The sequence below is a fragment of the Sarcophilus harrisii genome, chromosome 5 (genome assembly GCF_902635505.1).
Source record: "Sarcophilus harrisii chromosome 5, mSarHar1.11, whole genome shotgun sequence".
Classification (NCBI taxonomy): Eukaryota; Metazoa; Chordata; class Mammalia; order Dasyuromorphia; family Dasyuridae; genus Sarcophilus; species Sarcophilus harrisii.
This window is the reverse complement of record NC_045430.1, coordinates 59,058,249-59,071,933: the sequence shown is the minus strand read 5'-3', so window position 1 is coordinate 59,071,933 and position 13,685 is coordinate 59,058,249. Positions and strand designations below refer to the sequence as shown.

Genomic DNA, 13,685 nt, shown 5'->3' with positions numbered 1-13,685 from the left:
TCATTTCAGTTCAACAAATATTAAACTACTATGCATTAATTGTTCTGTCATTCAGTTGTACCCAACTGTTCCTGAGCCCATGGATTATAGCACGCCAGGCCCTTCTTTCCTGCACTCTCTTTCTCAAAGTCTGCCCATAGTTTCCTTCCTTGTTTATTTGTATCAATAATGATAATAACTAACATTTCCAGGAACTTAGAAAATATTATCTCAATGGGTCCTCACAATAATCCTGGGTATATGCTATTTTAATCCTCATTTTCAGGTGAGGAAACTGAGGCAAAAAAATTGCTTCTATGTTCATTGCTTCTATGACATCATCCATTCCTCTCATCCTCTGCCATCCCCTTTTTCTTTTGCCTTCAATCTTTCCCAACATCAGGATCTTTTCCAATGAGTTCAATGAGTGGCCAAAGTATTGGAGCTTCAGCTTCAGTATTTGACCTTTCAGTGAATAGCCTGAATTAATTTACTTAAGTATTGAAAGTCTTCTCAGCACCAAAATTCGAACGCTTTCCTTATAGTCCATCTCTCACAGCCATACATTGCTACTGGGAAAACCATAGCTGTGACTACATGAATTAAGCACCGAGATAAAAACTGAGAGAGCTAGTGTTTGACCTGTAAACTTCCTGAGGAGTTTACAAAAAAAAAATAAAATATGTATATCCTACTTGCCTCCTCCCTTCCAGCCACATTACTGCTTTATGTCTTGCCTGAACCATTATAATAGTGGTCTAACTTATCTCTGTATCTTCAGTCTTTTCTTCTCTGTGCCATGGTCTGTGCACCAGTGCACAGGTGTAACTCTTCTATTTCTCTGCTAAAAAAACTTCAGATGCCACCCAGATAGTCAGAGACTGAAATTTAAACTTCAGGTGAATAAGAGGGAGTGGGATAGGTAATAGATTTAAAACCACAGAAAGAGCTGGAAGGAATATTTTACAGCCTTGTATTTTATAGATGGAGATACTGAGGCTGGAGGAGGTAACCTAATTTGTCCAAGGTCACACAACTAGTTAGTAGTAGAGTCAGAACTCTGCCTTTCTCATTTAAAGGCAATGACCTGCTTTCCTAATCTAAGATTTCAGAGGAATTCGGAACCCCCACAGCAAAGCTGGGGGTAGAATTTTCTCCTGTCTTCTGATTCTCATTCAGTTTTTTTTCTACCAAGAAGTCATCCCTTCCATATTGCAACTTTCTCCATCGTGATAAAAAATATATCATGTATTGATATAAGAAATTAAATGGGAATTTTTTGGGAGTTTTGCAGAACTATAGACAATATGCAAAAATCAGCAGATGATATTGAAAGAGTTTAGAAACTCAGAAATGCATCTAATACATGCATAGTTTAATATAATATCAATCCAAATTTAACAAGAAGGCACTGTAAAAACCCCACAAAAGAAAAAGAAAAAATTCAGATTTCTCCAGTACAAAGGGAGGGCTAAAGTTTTTTTAATGCAGATTTTCTAGATGCAGTGGTGCTACAACCCTAGCCCAAGTGATGTGGAAGTAATTACTATACTTTTAAGTTTAACTGCATTGTTAACATTTTTTCTAACATTTTCTTAAGTCTAGATAATCAACAGAACAAGAAATCAAGTCCTTATTGGTAGCATTTGCTGATTACTGAGCTTTAAATCCTCCCCCCCAAAATAAAATAAAATAAAAAACCAATCAGATCTCCCTTTGAATTTAACAATGTGATTGGGTCCTTTTGCAGACCCTAGCTAAGGAGTTATGTCTTCAAGAAGGTAAAACATTAATTCATACATAGGCATTAACCCTGGATGAATTCTTTGATTAGTTGGTTTATTATCTCAGAAAACAGAAAGAAGGGCCTACATTCTACAAGACACAAGTATAGGTGAAAGGTGGACATGGTATGTGAGACGCAATCTGAGACCACTTTGGCCACTCACCTTTCCTTCTCCTCCTGCAACTTGCAGGCCTCTTGCTGCAGGCTCTCAAGCTGCAGTTGGGAGTACTGGAGTTCCCTCGAGGTCCTCTCCAATTCCTTGGCCAGTTCCTGGTTAGTGAGTTTAAGTTTAGTGTTCTCTGCTTTGGTTTCATGCTTGTCATTGTTGAGGTCCATGAACTGACCTTCCAGCTAGAAAGTGGTAACAAAAGTCAGGAGGAAAAAAATGAGTCAGCCAGATCTCTCGGCTCCCTAAAACAGAAGGACATTCTCAAGCCTTCTCTCTTCTTGTTGTTTGCTCAGATTATTCTGTTCCCTATTTTAAACCATACCTTCATGTAGGAAACAGATCCTTTCATCTATTCCCTTGTGACTAGGAAAGACTTGAGTAAATCAGAAGATCTATTCAATCTCCAGAAAAGGTAATTTTCTAACCTTCAATCATGAAAGGATATTCGTATTAAATCCTATTAGCTCCCTGGATCTGTTTCCACATCCGTGAAATGAGAGTTAGACTAGAAGGTCCTTTCCAGCTGTCTGCAATCCTACCTAAGTGATCTGGGGCAAGACACCATTACCTCTCTGGCTCATTTTCCTTGTTAAATGAGGAGTTGGTTAACACTTCCTAGCTGTGTGACCCTGGGCAACTCAACCCCAATTGCCTAAGCAAAAAAAATAAGAGAGAGAGAGAGAGAGAGAGAGAGAGAGAGAGAGAGAGAGAGAGAGAGAGAGAGAGAGAGAGAGAGAGAGAGAGATGGATAAATGAGAGTGTTAGATTAGTCTCTAGCTCTAAATGGTTTGATCCTTTTCCTCTATCCATAAACTACATAGTGTGTTACAGAGGAAAAAATATTGAACTTGGATAATAACAATAGTAATAACTCATATTTAGATGATACTTGAAGTTTTCCCAACAACAACTTTATGATGTTGAGCTAGTATTACTACCATCGTTTAACAACTAAAACTGAGGATGAAAAAAGTAAAGTTATTTTCCTGGAATCCCTTATCTAGAGAGGGCTAGATGTGGGACTTAAACCCAAACATTCTAAAAATAGTGCCCTTTTCACTAAACCCTGCTATTTTGGGTTTAAGTACCAGACCTATGTGACCTTTGGATGAAATCTTCCATCTGGCTTATGAAAGTTCCTTGAGGGCAGGACTGATTTTTCTATTTGTACCTTAAATAGAAACTCAGCACAGTGCTTTACAGCTAGTAAGCATTTCATTAATGCTTCATTCATTCATTCATTCATTCAAATCATCTCATTTCCTAATATAGAAATGCAGTGTAAAAATACTCGAACACCATCTTTTCTATCTCCCTTACAGGGTAAGGGAAAGGAAAAAGGTACCACAGAATTTCTATGGTGTCAGAGAAATAAGGTCAACTTCTCTGGACCAGTGGACTATCTCTGAATATTTTCAAACTTTTCACTATACAAAGAATACCATTAAAATATATATTGGAAAAAAAACTGGCCTCATTAATGCAGCTGGTGGAAGAGAGAGAAGGATGAGAATAACAAGGATTTCTGGAAGATTCCTCAGGGGCTCTTGGGTAATTAGGCAAGCATTTAGTAATTAAATAGCATTGCCATCTTTCATTTGATAGATAAATCTAATTGGCAAAAACTTCATGTATAATAGGGATACAGAGGAGAGGAAAAGGAGATTGTCCCAGACCACTGCAAAGAGCAAGCTGCCCTTTCCAGAAGCATTTATTAACGCTTCACTTCTCCTTCTTCAATCCTCATTTCCAAACAGTTGCTAAGTCATGTTTCTGCTCAAGACAAAATCTCTCTTCTCACAACATAACCTGGTTCGGGACTTCATCATTTACCACCTGGATGGCTGCAACCACTTTCTGATTGGTTCCCCAGCCTTCAGTCTCTTCCCACTCCAATCCATCCTCCAACCAGCTGGCAACTGATGTTCCCAAAATATGGTTCTCACAATGTCACTCCATTGCTCAAGAAGAATCAGTGACTCTCTTTTGCCTCTAGGAGAAAGTGCAGACTGTTCACTTTGGCTTGTAAAACCCTTCATAATCTGCCCCCAGCCTCCTTTCTTAGCTCTGTCCACATACTTATCTATCTATATAATTTTTAATTTATGAAATAAAATAGACATTTTTATAACATACTATAATAAAAAAGATGATTGCACACGAAACTGCGGCTCTTTTAGGTTTTCTTTTTAAATATATAATAGTTATTATGTAAATTATATATAATTGATATATAACATGTAAAATATATTAGTTTTTATGTAAATTACATAAATAGTAAATAAATAGTTGTATAAATTTCTTTTTCCTCCTTTTTTCCTTCAAAGTTCAAATTAATTACAAAGGACATAATAAAAAAGAAGCTATCTGCATCTAGAGAAAGAACTGATAAACATATATACTTCTTTGTGTGTAAGGATGGCCATCTCTAGGCCAGAGGAGAGGGAAGAAGGAAAAAAAGAAATTCATACAATAACTTTGTTGTATATTTAAAAGGAATAACAATTTGCACATGATAGATTTGGGGTTTTATTGCAATCATCTTTTTTATTATACTATGTTATAGAAATTTTTGTTTTATTCCATAAATTAAAAATAAAATAAATTTTAAAAATAAAATAAGATTCTTCTCAAGGGGTCATCTCCTCCAGGAAGCCAATTCCAATTCTCCCTGATTGTTCCTGCCTTTCTTCCCTGAAATGACTTTGTACATATTTTTGGTTAATATTTTTTTTATCTAGCTTGCTGCTAGTCCCTTAAGGACTAAGCCTGTCTTGCTGTTGGCAATAAAATCTGCCTTGACTGAGAACCGACTTGCTTCCTGAAAGTCTTTTCCCAAGACTCCTATTGATCCTGACTGATCCTCAGCAATCCTGTGGTGTTTGAGTAAATCCATCAAAAAGTTTATTAAGTGCTTATCATATAAACACATAAACACACACACACACACACACACATACAGCATTGTGCTAAGTGCTAGAGAAACAAAGAACCTAAATAGTCTCCTGTCTTTAAATTTTATGAACTGAATCCATTCTGCCTAAGACCTGCCGCCAGCTGCACAGACCTCTCCCTGAGAGCTCCAAACACCAGCCTGCTCCTGCACTGGCAAGGCTTTCAAAGGGGATTGGATGCTCCGGCTAAAAATAGCTTCTTACTATTCAAACTGAAGCCCAGACAGATTGTGTCTGGATCTGTCCAGAGTGGAAATGTTTCCAATTGCAGAAAAGGCAAATTAAGCAGTGGACAACATCCTTCTTCCCTGAACTTCCCCTGTCCTCTCATCCCCTCTGTGCCTTTGCTCAAACTGACCCCTTAGAATGACTTTTCTCCTTTTCAATGACTACTAAATTCTGACCCATCCTTTAAAGAACCTTTTCCCAGAAAGCTTCTGTGGCTTTTCTCTGTTCTGTTACAGCTTCCCTCCTCAGATTTCATGCACTACTGTGCCTTTCCCTAATGTCCTCTGCTATGGGATATTAGGTATTTTAGTTATCTGTTTTGGTGTCTAACTTCTTTCACCAGCTAAAATATAAATATTATGAGGGAAATAAAAATATCACATATATTTTCTATCTCCCTCACTTCCTACCATAATAGATATTAGACATCCGAAGATTGTATAGTTCAGATAGTAGATATTTAATGTGTTGTACAATGATTCCATTATCTTCCTCTGCCCTGAGACTTAGCAAAAAAAGATGAAGATATAGAATATACATTTTCTTCGATTCAAAGCATCACAGAATTTAGAGCTAGAAACAGGGCCATGCTAAAGCTAGCTAGTATTAGCTTGTATATGCCAATTGTTAAATTTTAGTAGACAATTTATATCTCAGAAATTGGTAAATGCTACAAATTAGACTCAAAAAAATTTTATTGACTGTCTAGACTCAAAAAAGTAATAAAGAAAATGTTAAGATTGGAGATTAAACTTAAAATCCCCTCAGAAAACTGGTTGTTAAATATATACCAGCATATTGTTGGCTAGATGGGTTCATTGAGGCCATTTAGTCCAATCCCCTAATTTTACAAAGGAGAGATCTGAGACCAGACCAACAAATTGGCTAACATCAGGTGCTCACAGCTGGTGAGTAGCAGTCAGGACTCAAGCCTACACTGACTCAATAATCCAGAACTTTTTTTTCTGTGTCACATGGGAAAGTGAGTTAGTCACTGCCTTACAATAATAATAGCATTTTACCTAAAATGATATATAGTTTATTTCATTTAATCCTTACCACAATTCTGGAAGTTCAGCATTCTAGGTGTTATCTCCCCCATTTTGCAGATCAAAAAAAATTGTTCTCTCAAAGATGTAAAGAAATTGTCTATACTCTATTCATACCTACAGAACAAGCATATGACTTAGTCTAGTGCTATTCCCAGAGCTTCCTATCTACAAAGGGCACTTACTTGAAAAACAAAAAGTAGCATTTTTGTTAAGCTTTAAGATTTACAAAATGCTTTTCTCTCAACAACCTCGGAAGGTAAATAGTTCCAGAATTGGTACTATGCCACGGGCAGCATACATCATGAAGGCCTGCTATGAGGGCCTGCTATGGAATTGAGAAGAACTGGATCTGGAGCCTGCCTCTGATACCTACTAATTCTGGGACCAAGAGTACATCACCTGACATCTCAAAGCCCTAGACAACTGTCTGAGACTGTAAGTTTCAGGTGAGCATTCTAGAATTTTTGGTGGAGTTATGTAGAAAATCAGAAGTTTCCTAGACTTGTATATATCTACAGCTATGTCTAATTCTAGTCTAAACACAATAGATGTTTAATAAATGTTAAATGATGATGCCCTTTTATTCCTCTGTCTAAACATTTGGAATAAAAGATGAAGACCCAGAGAATAGCTTTTGTCTACGTCCCATACAATGTATACATATATATATATGTATATGTATATATGTTGATCTTCAGTTGTGTTCAACTCTAAAATTGAGCTTTCTTGGCAAAGATAGTGAAGTTTGTTTGTTTTTTTCCTGATCTTCCATGGCTTATTTCTCTGGATTAGATACAAGTATCTGTGGAACCTCCTTGACCAAATATTCAAAGTTAGGAGCTTTGGTTTAATTGACTTATTTTTCCTGCTAAAAATGTTTTTTCTTTAGGTAATTTTAATGTATAGCTCCTCCTGAAATTCAAAATTATAAATTGTACTTAGAAGGTACATCACACTTCTTTAATTTTCAATTTTCTTTCTTTCTTTCTTTTTTTTCATTTTGCTGAAATAATTGGCATTAAGTGACTTGCCCAGGGTCACATAGATAGGAATTTTTAAATGTTTGAGACCAGATTTGAACTCAGGTTCTCTTCACTTCAGGGCTGGTGCTCTATCCACTGTGCCACTTAGCTGTCTCTCACTTTTCTTGTTATATAGTGAATTTCAATATTGACAAACATAATCATTTCCCACATACAAAGAGGAGAAACTATAAATTTCTTTTGTGCACAGCTTGGGTTTTAAATATGTGTGTATGTATGTAACTTAACACACAATATACTTAAACTTAACACAATATACAACACTTCCCCAACTTTTCTGTTTCCCTTTCTTAATTTCTTTCTGTTCTCTTCTGTGTCTTTAATTGATATTAATTTATTTCTTTTTTCTTTCTTTCTTGCATCACTCATGGCTACTCACTTCTATTTTTGTACATTCCTCTCCTCCCCCCAAATAAAGAAAAACTCTTTTTTAACAAATGAGTATAGTCAAACAAAATAAATTCACATTGGATGTGTTTGAGAATATATATCTTATTCTGAAACTCCAGTCCATTGCTTCTCTGCCAACAGGTGGGAAGTATGCTTCATCATCTGGCTTCTGGAGTCATAATTGTTTATTGAATTAATCATAGCTTTTAACACTTTCAAAGTTTTTTTTAATAATGTTATAGTCATTGTATAAATTATTCTCTAAATTTTGTTTTTGCTGTGAATCAGTTCCTTTTAGTTTTTCCAAGTCTCTAAATACATATCTTTCATCATTTCTTATTATAAAATAATATTCTATTACTTTCTTATGCCATAATTTGTTCAATTATTCCCCAGTTGGTGGACAATAACTTTGTTTTTAGTTCTTTGCTACAAAAAAAAGGTGCTACTCTAAATATTTGAATGTGTATCCTTTTCCTCTATCTTTGACTTCTTTGATGTCCATGCCTGATAGTGATATCATTCAATAAAAAGATATGCACAGTTTAATGACTCTTCAAGTATTTTCCAAATTACTTTTAAGAAGGGTTGAATTGATTCATGATTCTTCCATTTTTATCCTTAACTATCATTAACAAATACTTATTAAGTTTTTGTTATATGCCAGGCATTGTGCTAAGTACAAAAAAAAAAGGGGGGATGAATGATTGCTACTCTTAGAAAATTCATATTCTAATGAGGGAGACAGGATACAAACAACCATTACATATAAAATACATGTAATATAAATGGGAGATAATTTCAGATGCTACAAGGCATAGGTGGAATTTAAGATGATTCTTGAAGAAACCAGAAGGTATACGTGAAGAAAGGGAGCATTCCAGAAAGAGGGACCAATTTATTGAAAATATATAGAGTTGGGAAATGAAGCACTATGAGAAATGAACAGAAAGAAAACCAGTTTAGAGTACAAAAAGTAAAGTATAAGAACACTGAAAATGTAGGAAGGGTCTCACTTGTAAAGGATTTTAAAACCCAAGCAGAGGATTCTATATTTGTCCCTAGAGATGATATGGAGACACAGCAAATTATTGCATAGATGATATGATGAAACTTGGACTTTAAGAAGATTAGTTAGGCAGGTGATTGGAGAGATGCTTGAGGCAGAGTGACTAATTAGAAAGTTATTAGAACAATTCCGATATTAGGTTATGAGGGTCTATACCAGGCTGGAGGCTGTGTGAGGGGAGAAAAGGGCACTTAATGAGAGGTATTCTGAAGACAGAAATGAAAACTCTTGGGAGCAGATTAGATTTGTGGGGTGAGTGGGAGTGAGGAGTTGAGGAATATACAGAGGTTGTAAATTGATTGTGACAATGGTACTACTCTTGAAAATAATAGGGAAGCTTGGGAGAGGGAAAGGTTTGAAAGGAAAGATGATGAGTTCTATTTTAAACATGGTGAAGTTTGATATGTCTAAAGGACATTGAGTTGTCCAATAGATAACTTAGTTAAAGGTGAAAAGAGAGTACCTAAATCTATGGGAGCTGACAAATTGAGCAAATGAAATAGTAGAGAAGGAGACGAGAAGAAGAAAAAAGGGCAGACCCTAAGAGACATTTAGTTGACATGACCTTAATGAGGATCTAGCAAAGGAGCTTGAGGAAAAATGGTTATTCAGGTAAGAAGAGAACAAGTAGAGAATTGTGTCATGAAAACCCAGAGAGAGGAATGTCTATGAGAAGAAAGGGAATGGACAGTGTCAAAGGTTATTGAGAGAATAAGAAAGATGATAACTTTAAAAATTCCATTTGGTTTGACAGCTAAAAGATCATTAGTAACTGGAAAAACAGTTTCAGTTGAATGATGTCAGAAGCCAATGCCTAAATTCCTACAGTTCTCTAAATAAAAGACAGATGTTGTTCACCATATTTAGGAAAGGTCCATTTGTTCTAAAATGTTTTAATGTTTTTAATGAAATATGATGTATTTTATTCAAAACCTTTTCTGTTTCTCTTAATATAGACATATAATTTTGTTATTAATATAGTTTGTTATTTTTATCAGGACCAATTGACTTTTAAGAATCTTATGTCCTGAAGAATTAAAGAAGTCTTAAAGGTCAACTGAATTTGGCTACAGTCTCTACCAGAAAAATTGATTGCTGGATATGGGCATTGTGTGCATTTCCTCTAGGGTCTCTCAAAGCATTTTTAAACTTTAATTTTTCCCACTTAAAAGTACTTTATTTTTCCAATTACATGTAAAGACGGTTTTCAATATTTATTTTTATAATATTTTATTTACATTTTGTTCTCCCTTCCTTTCTTTCCCCCATTTTAAGATGGCAAGCAAGTTATACAAAAGCATCTTTCTTATAACAGATCAATGAGTTAAATATATATATGTATATATATATATATATATATATACATATATATGTTTTTCTGTGTAAATTTAGGAAAGGGTAAGGATTCTATATTTTGCAAAATCTTCTAGGAAAAATGGAAATCAGTTTGGGAAAAATTAGATTTAGATTAACAGCTTACATGTTATATCACATTAAACTCCCAAATGGACTTAAGAGTTAAATACAAAAGGTCACATCATAAACAAATTCGGAAAGGAAAGGCTATATCCTTTACAATTATGGTTAAAGAATGAATTCTTAATTAAATAAAGATCAGAGATGATCAAAAAAGGAAATATGGATAACTACAATCAAATACAACTGAAAAGCTTTTGCATTAGCAAGATCAACAGAGTTAAAGAAGAAAAATATTTAATTGGAGAGAAAACTCTTTGCATCAAATTTCTCTGATAAAGATCTGATATACAAGATATAAGAATTTATTATTTTTATCCTTGTTTCCTTTGTAGTTTTTGTCAATGTTTCCCTGTCTTCTCTGAGATACTATCTTTTTTCTGTGCTTTCAAGACACTGCTTTCTCCTGATTTTTCTACCTGAATGACTGTTTCTCAGACTCCTTTGCCAGATGTTCATCCAGGTCATGCCCACTAATTATGGGTGTCCCTCAATAGTCTGTCCTTTGTTTTTCTTTTCTCCCTTATATTCTCTCATGTGGGGAACCTATCAGATCCTATGGATTTAATTACTCTTTTCCAATATCCAACCAAGTTCTTATTAAATATCTCAAAATGATTGAGAAGACTTATGTGAACCCTGTCTACAAATATACAAGAATAGGAGTCATTCCCCAATAGGTAAAAAGTCAAACCAAAATTTAAAAAAAAATGTTACCAACAACCAGATTTTTAAAAATACTCCAAATCACTAATAATGAATGAAATGGAAATTGAAGTAACTTTATACATCAGACTGGCAAACATGATGAAAAGAAAGAAAAGTGGTGATTTTTGGTGGAGCTATATGAGAGAACAAACACTACTATAAAAATGTGAATTATTCCAACCTTTCTTGAAAGCAATTTGGAAATAAATTCCCTATGTCTGTAAACTCTATATCCCAGAGTTATCACTGTTAGGCATATACCACTAATAAATCAAAAACAGAGAGAAAGGACATACACTAATAAGTATTTGTTGTAGCACTTTTTGTAGTCACCAAGGACTGAAAACAAAGGGGATGTCCATCAATTTGGGAAGGACCAAATAAAATATGATATAAAAATGTAAAGACATGTTATTTCACTTGAAAAAATGATAACTATAACAGATTTTTAGAAATCTGGGAAGACCTATGTGAACTGATAAAGAGTAAACTGAGAAGAACCAGGAAAAGAGTTTACATAATGACCACAATAATTTAAGATGAAACAACTCTGAAAGACTATAGAAAACTTCAATGAAGTCAATGATCATGATTTCAAAGAACTGTTGTAATTCCAACCATTTCTTGGCACAGAGATGGTGGACCAGAGTTATAAAATCAGAAAAGAATTTTCAAACATAGGCAATGTATTGCTTTGTTTTGCTTATTGTAATTCAATTGGTTGTAATTCGTCATTTTTCAATTGTGTCTGATTCTTTATGATTCCATTTGGAGTTTTCTTAGCAAACATACCAGTGTGGTTTACCATTTCCTTCTCCAGTTCATTTTACAGACAAGGAAACTGAGGTAGAGAGGGTTAAGTGATTTGCCCAGGGTCTAGGAAGTGTTTTAGGCCAGATTTGAACTCAGAAATAGAAGTCTTCCTGACTCCAGGGCCAGTACTCTATCCACTGTGCCATCTATAATATACTATGATATATTGACTATATTATACTACAAAAAAGTATATATTGACTATAATATGAATATATTGAATGAGTATTTGTTATAAGAGGAGTCTTCCATGGGTCAGGGAGAAGAGGGAATGATAGAGATGCCAAAAAGAATATCAGTAATATTTTTCAAAACAAAAGAAAATCAAAAGAAGTTCATAAGGAGACACAAATTGTACAATTCTGCTACCACTGTTATGCTATTTTACAGAAAGAAGGATTTCTATAACAGAAAAGGCTCTTTTCTGCTAAATTTAACATACACTACAAAAATTACATAATAGAAATTCATGATGTCATATACAATTTTCTTTTATTCTTTATATAGTAAAATGTTCATGTTTATTAATCATAACGGAAAAAATGCAAATGGGGAAAGAAAGGATAATGCCTAATATTATCTCATGGGAAATCTAGAGCAATTTTTCCAAGTTCTGCTCCTGGAATTGGAGAATTAATGTTCACTTGATTACCTATGATTTCAAAGATTTTCACTTTGACAGATAAATGGAAGCTTCCAGAATGAATATGAATATATATATATATATGTATATGTATTATGTATATGTATATATATATATATATATATATATATATATATATATATATATATATATTAAGTGCATGGTCCAGAGAAGATCAGAGAGGTAGGGGAGTATAATAGAATGATGTATATATATGTATGTGTTATTCTGTAGGAAATGGTGTGAAATACCCGTTTCTGCTTCTGGACAAGCTGTTCCAGCTCCTGTTCCTTTGACACCAGCTTTTGTTCCAGCTCCTGACTCTGGCACTGAAATCTCTTTATGTCCTGTCCAAAAAAATAGGCAAAAATGAAATCCAAACACAGCTTGGTAAGAGATGGGCTGAGATTGAAAGAATCAGCCAGAATTAAAAGGAATATTAGAAATCATCTAGTCATAGGATTTTATATTTGGAACAAGTGGGCTCAGAGGCCATCTATTCCACCCTCCTCATTTTAAAAATGAGGAAACGTCGGTTAAAGAACTTTAAATGACTTGCCTAAAAACAACGGTAGGAAGTGTTAGAGGAAGGATGTGAACCCAGGTCCTCTCACTTCAGGCAGGTAGGTGGTGCCATAGGGCACATAGTAATGGTCCTGACATTAGGAAAAATCTTCATGAGTTCAACTCTGGACTCAGACTCTTCTTAACAGTGTGATCCTAGGCAAGTAACTTAAGTTTACCTCTGTTTCTTTAATTGTCAAATGAGCTAGAGAAGGAATTGGCAAACATTTCTAGTATCTTTGCCAAGAAAATCCCAAACAGGATCACAAAGATATGGACATGACTGAAAAATGACCAAACAACATCCTCTCACTCCACAGTGAATATTCTTTGAATCCATAGTTCAATTTTTTCACTTTGTTTTTTGAGGCAGTTAAGGTCAAATGAGGCAAATTTATTTTCTTCTTTTTTTAATAGTATTTTATTTTTCCAAATACATGAAAAGATATTTTTTCAACATTTACCTTTGCAAAATTTTGTGTTCCTCCCCCATCCCCAAGGGAGCAAGCAATCTGATATAAGTTAAACATGTGCTATTCTTCTAAAGATATTTCTATATCCATCATGCTGCACAAGAAAAATCAGGTCAAAAAAGAAAAAAAATCATGAGAATGAAAAAAAAACATGCAAATAACAACAAAAGGTGAAAATACTACACTTTGAGATCCACATTTATTCTCCATGGTTTTCTCTCTGCATAAGGATGACACTTTCCATCCAAGTCTATTGGAAGGGTCTTGAATCACCTCTTTGTTTAAAAGAGCAAGTCCATCACAGCTGATCATCACATAATTTTGTTATTGCTGTGTAC

General features: G+C 34.5%; 1 protein-coding gene across 3 annotated transcripts in view; it reads right to left on the bottom strand.

Annotated features, from left to right (window-relative positions):
- CRACR2A (calcium release activated channel regulator 2A) overlaps positions 1-13,685 on the bottom strand; it is a 301,039-nt gene that overhangs the window by 86,885 nt on the left and 200,469 nt on the right. For all 3 annotated transcript variants that reach the window (XM_031939179.1, XM_031939181.1, XM_012550790.3), the window contains 2 exons: positions 12,562-12,657; positions 1,929-2,116 (listed from right to left, as the gene is read on the bottom strand). In XM_031939179.1, the coding sequence (XP_031795039.1) occupies positions 1,929-2,116; positions 12,562-12,657 (284 nt within the window). The remainder of the gene's footprint in view (positions 1-1,928; positions 2,117-12,561; positions 12,658-13,685) is intronic.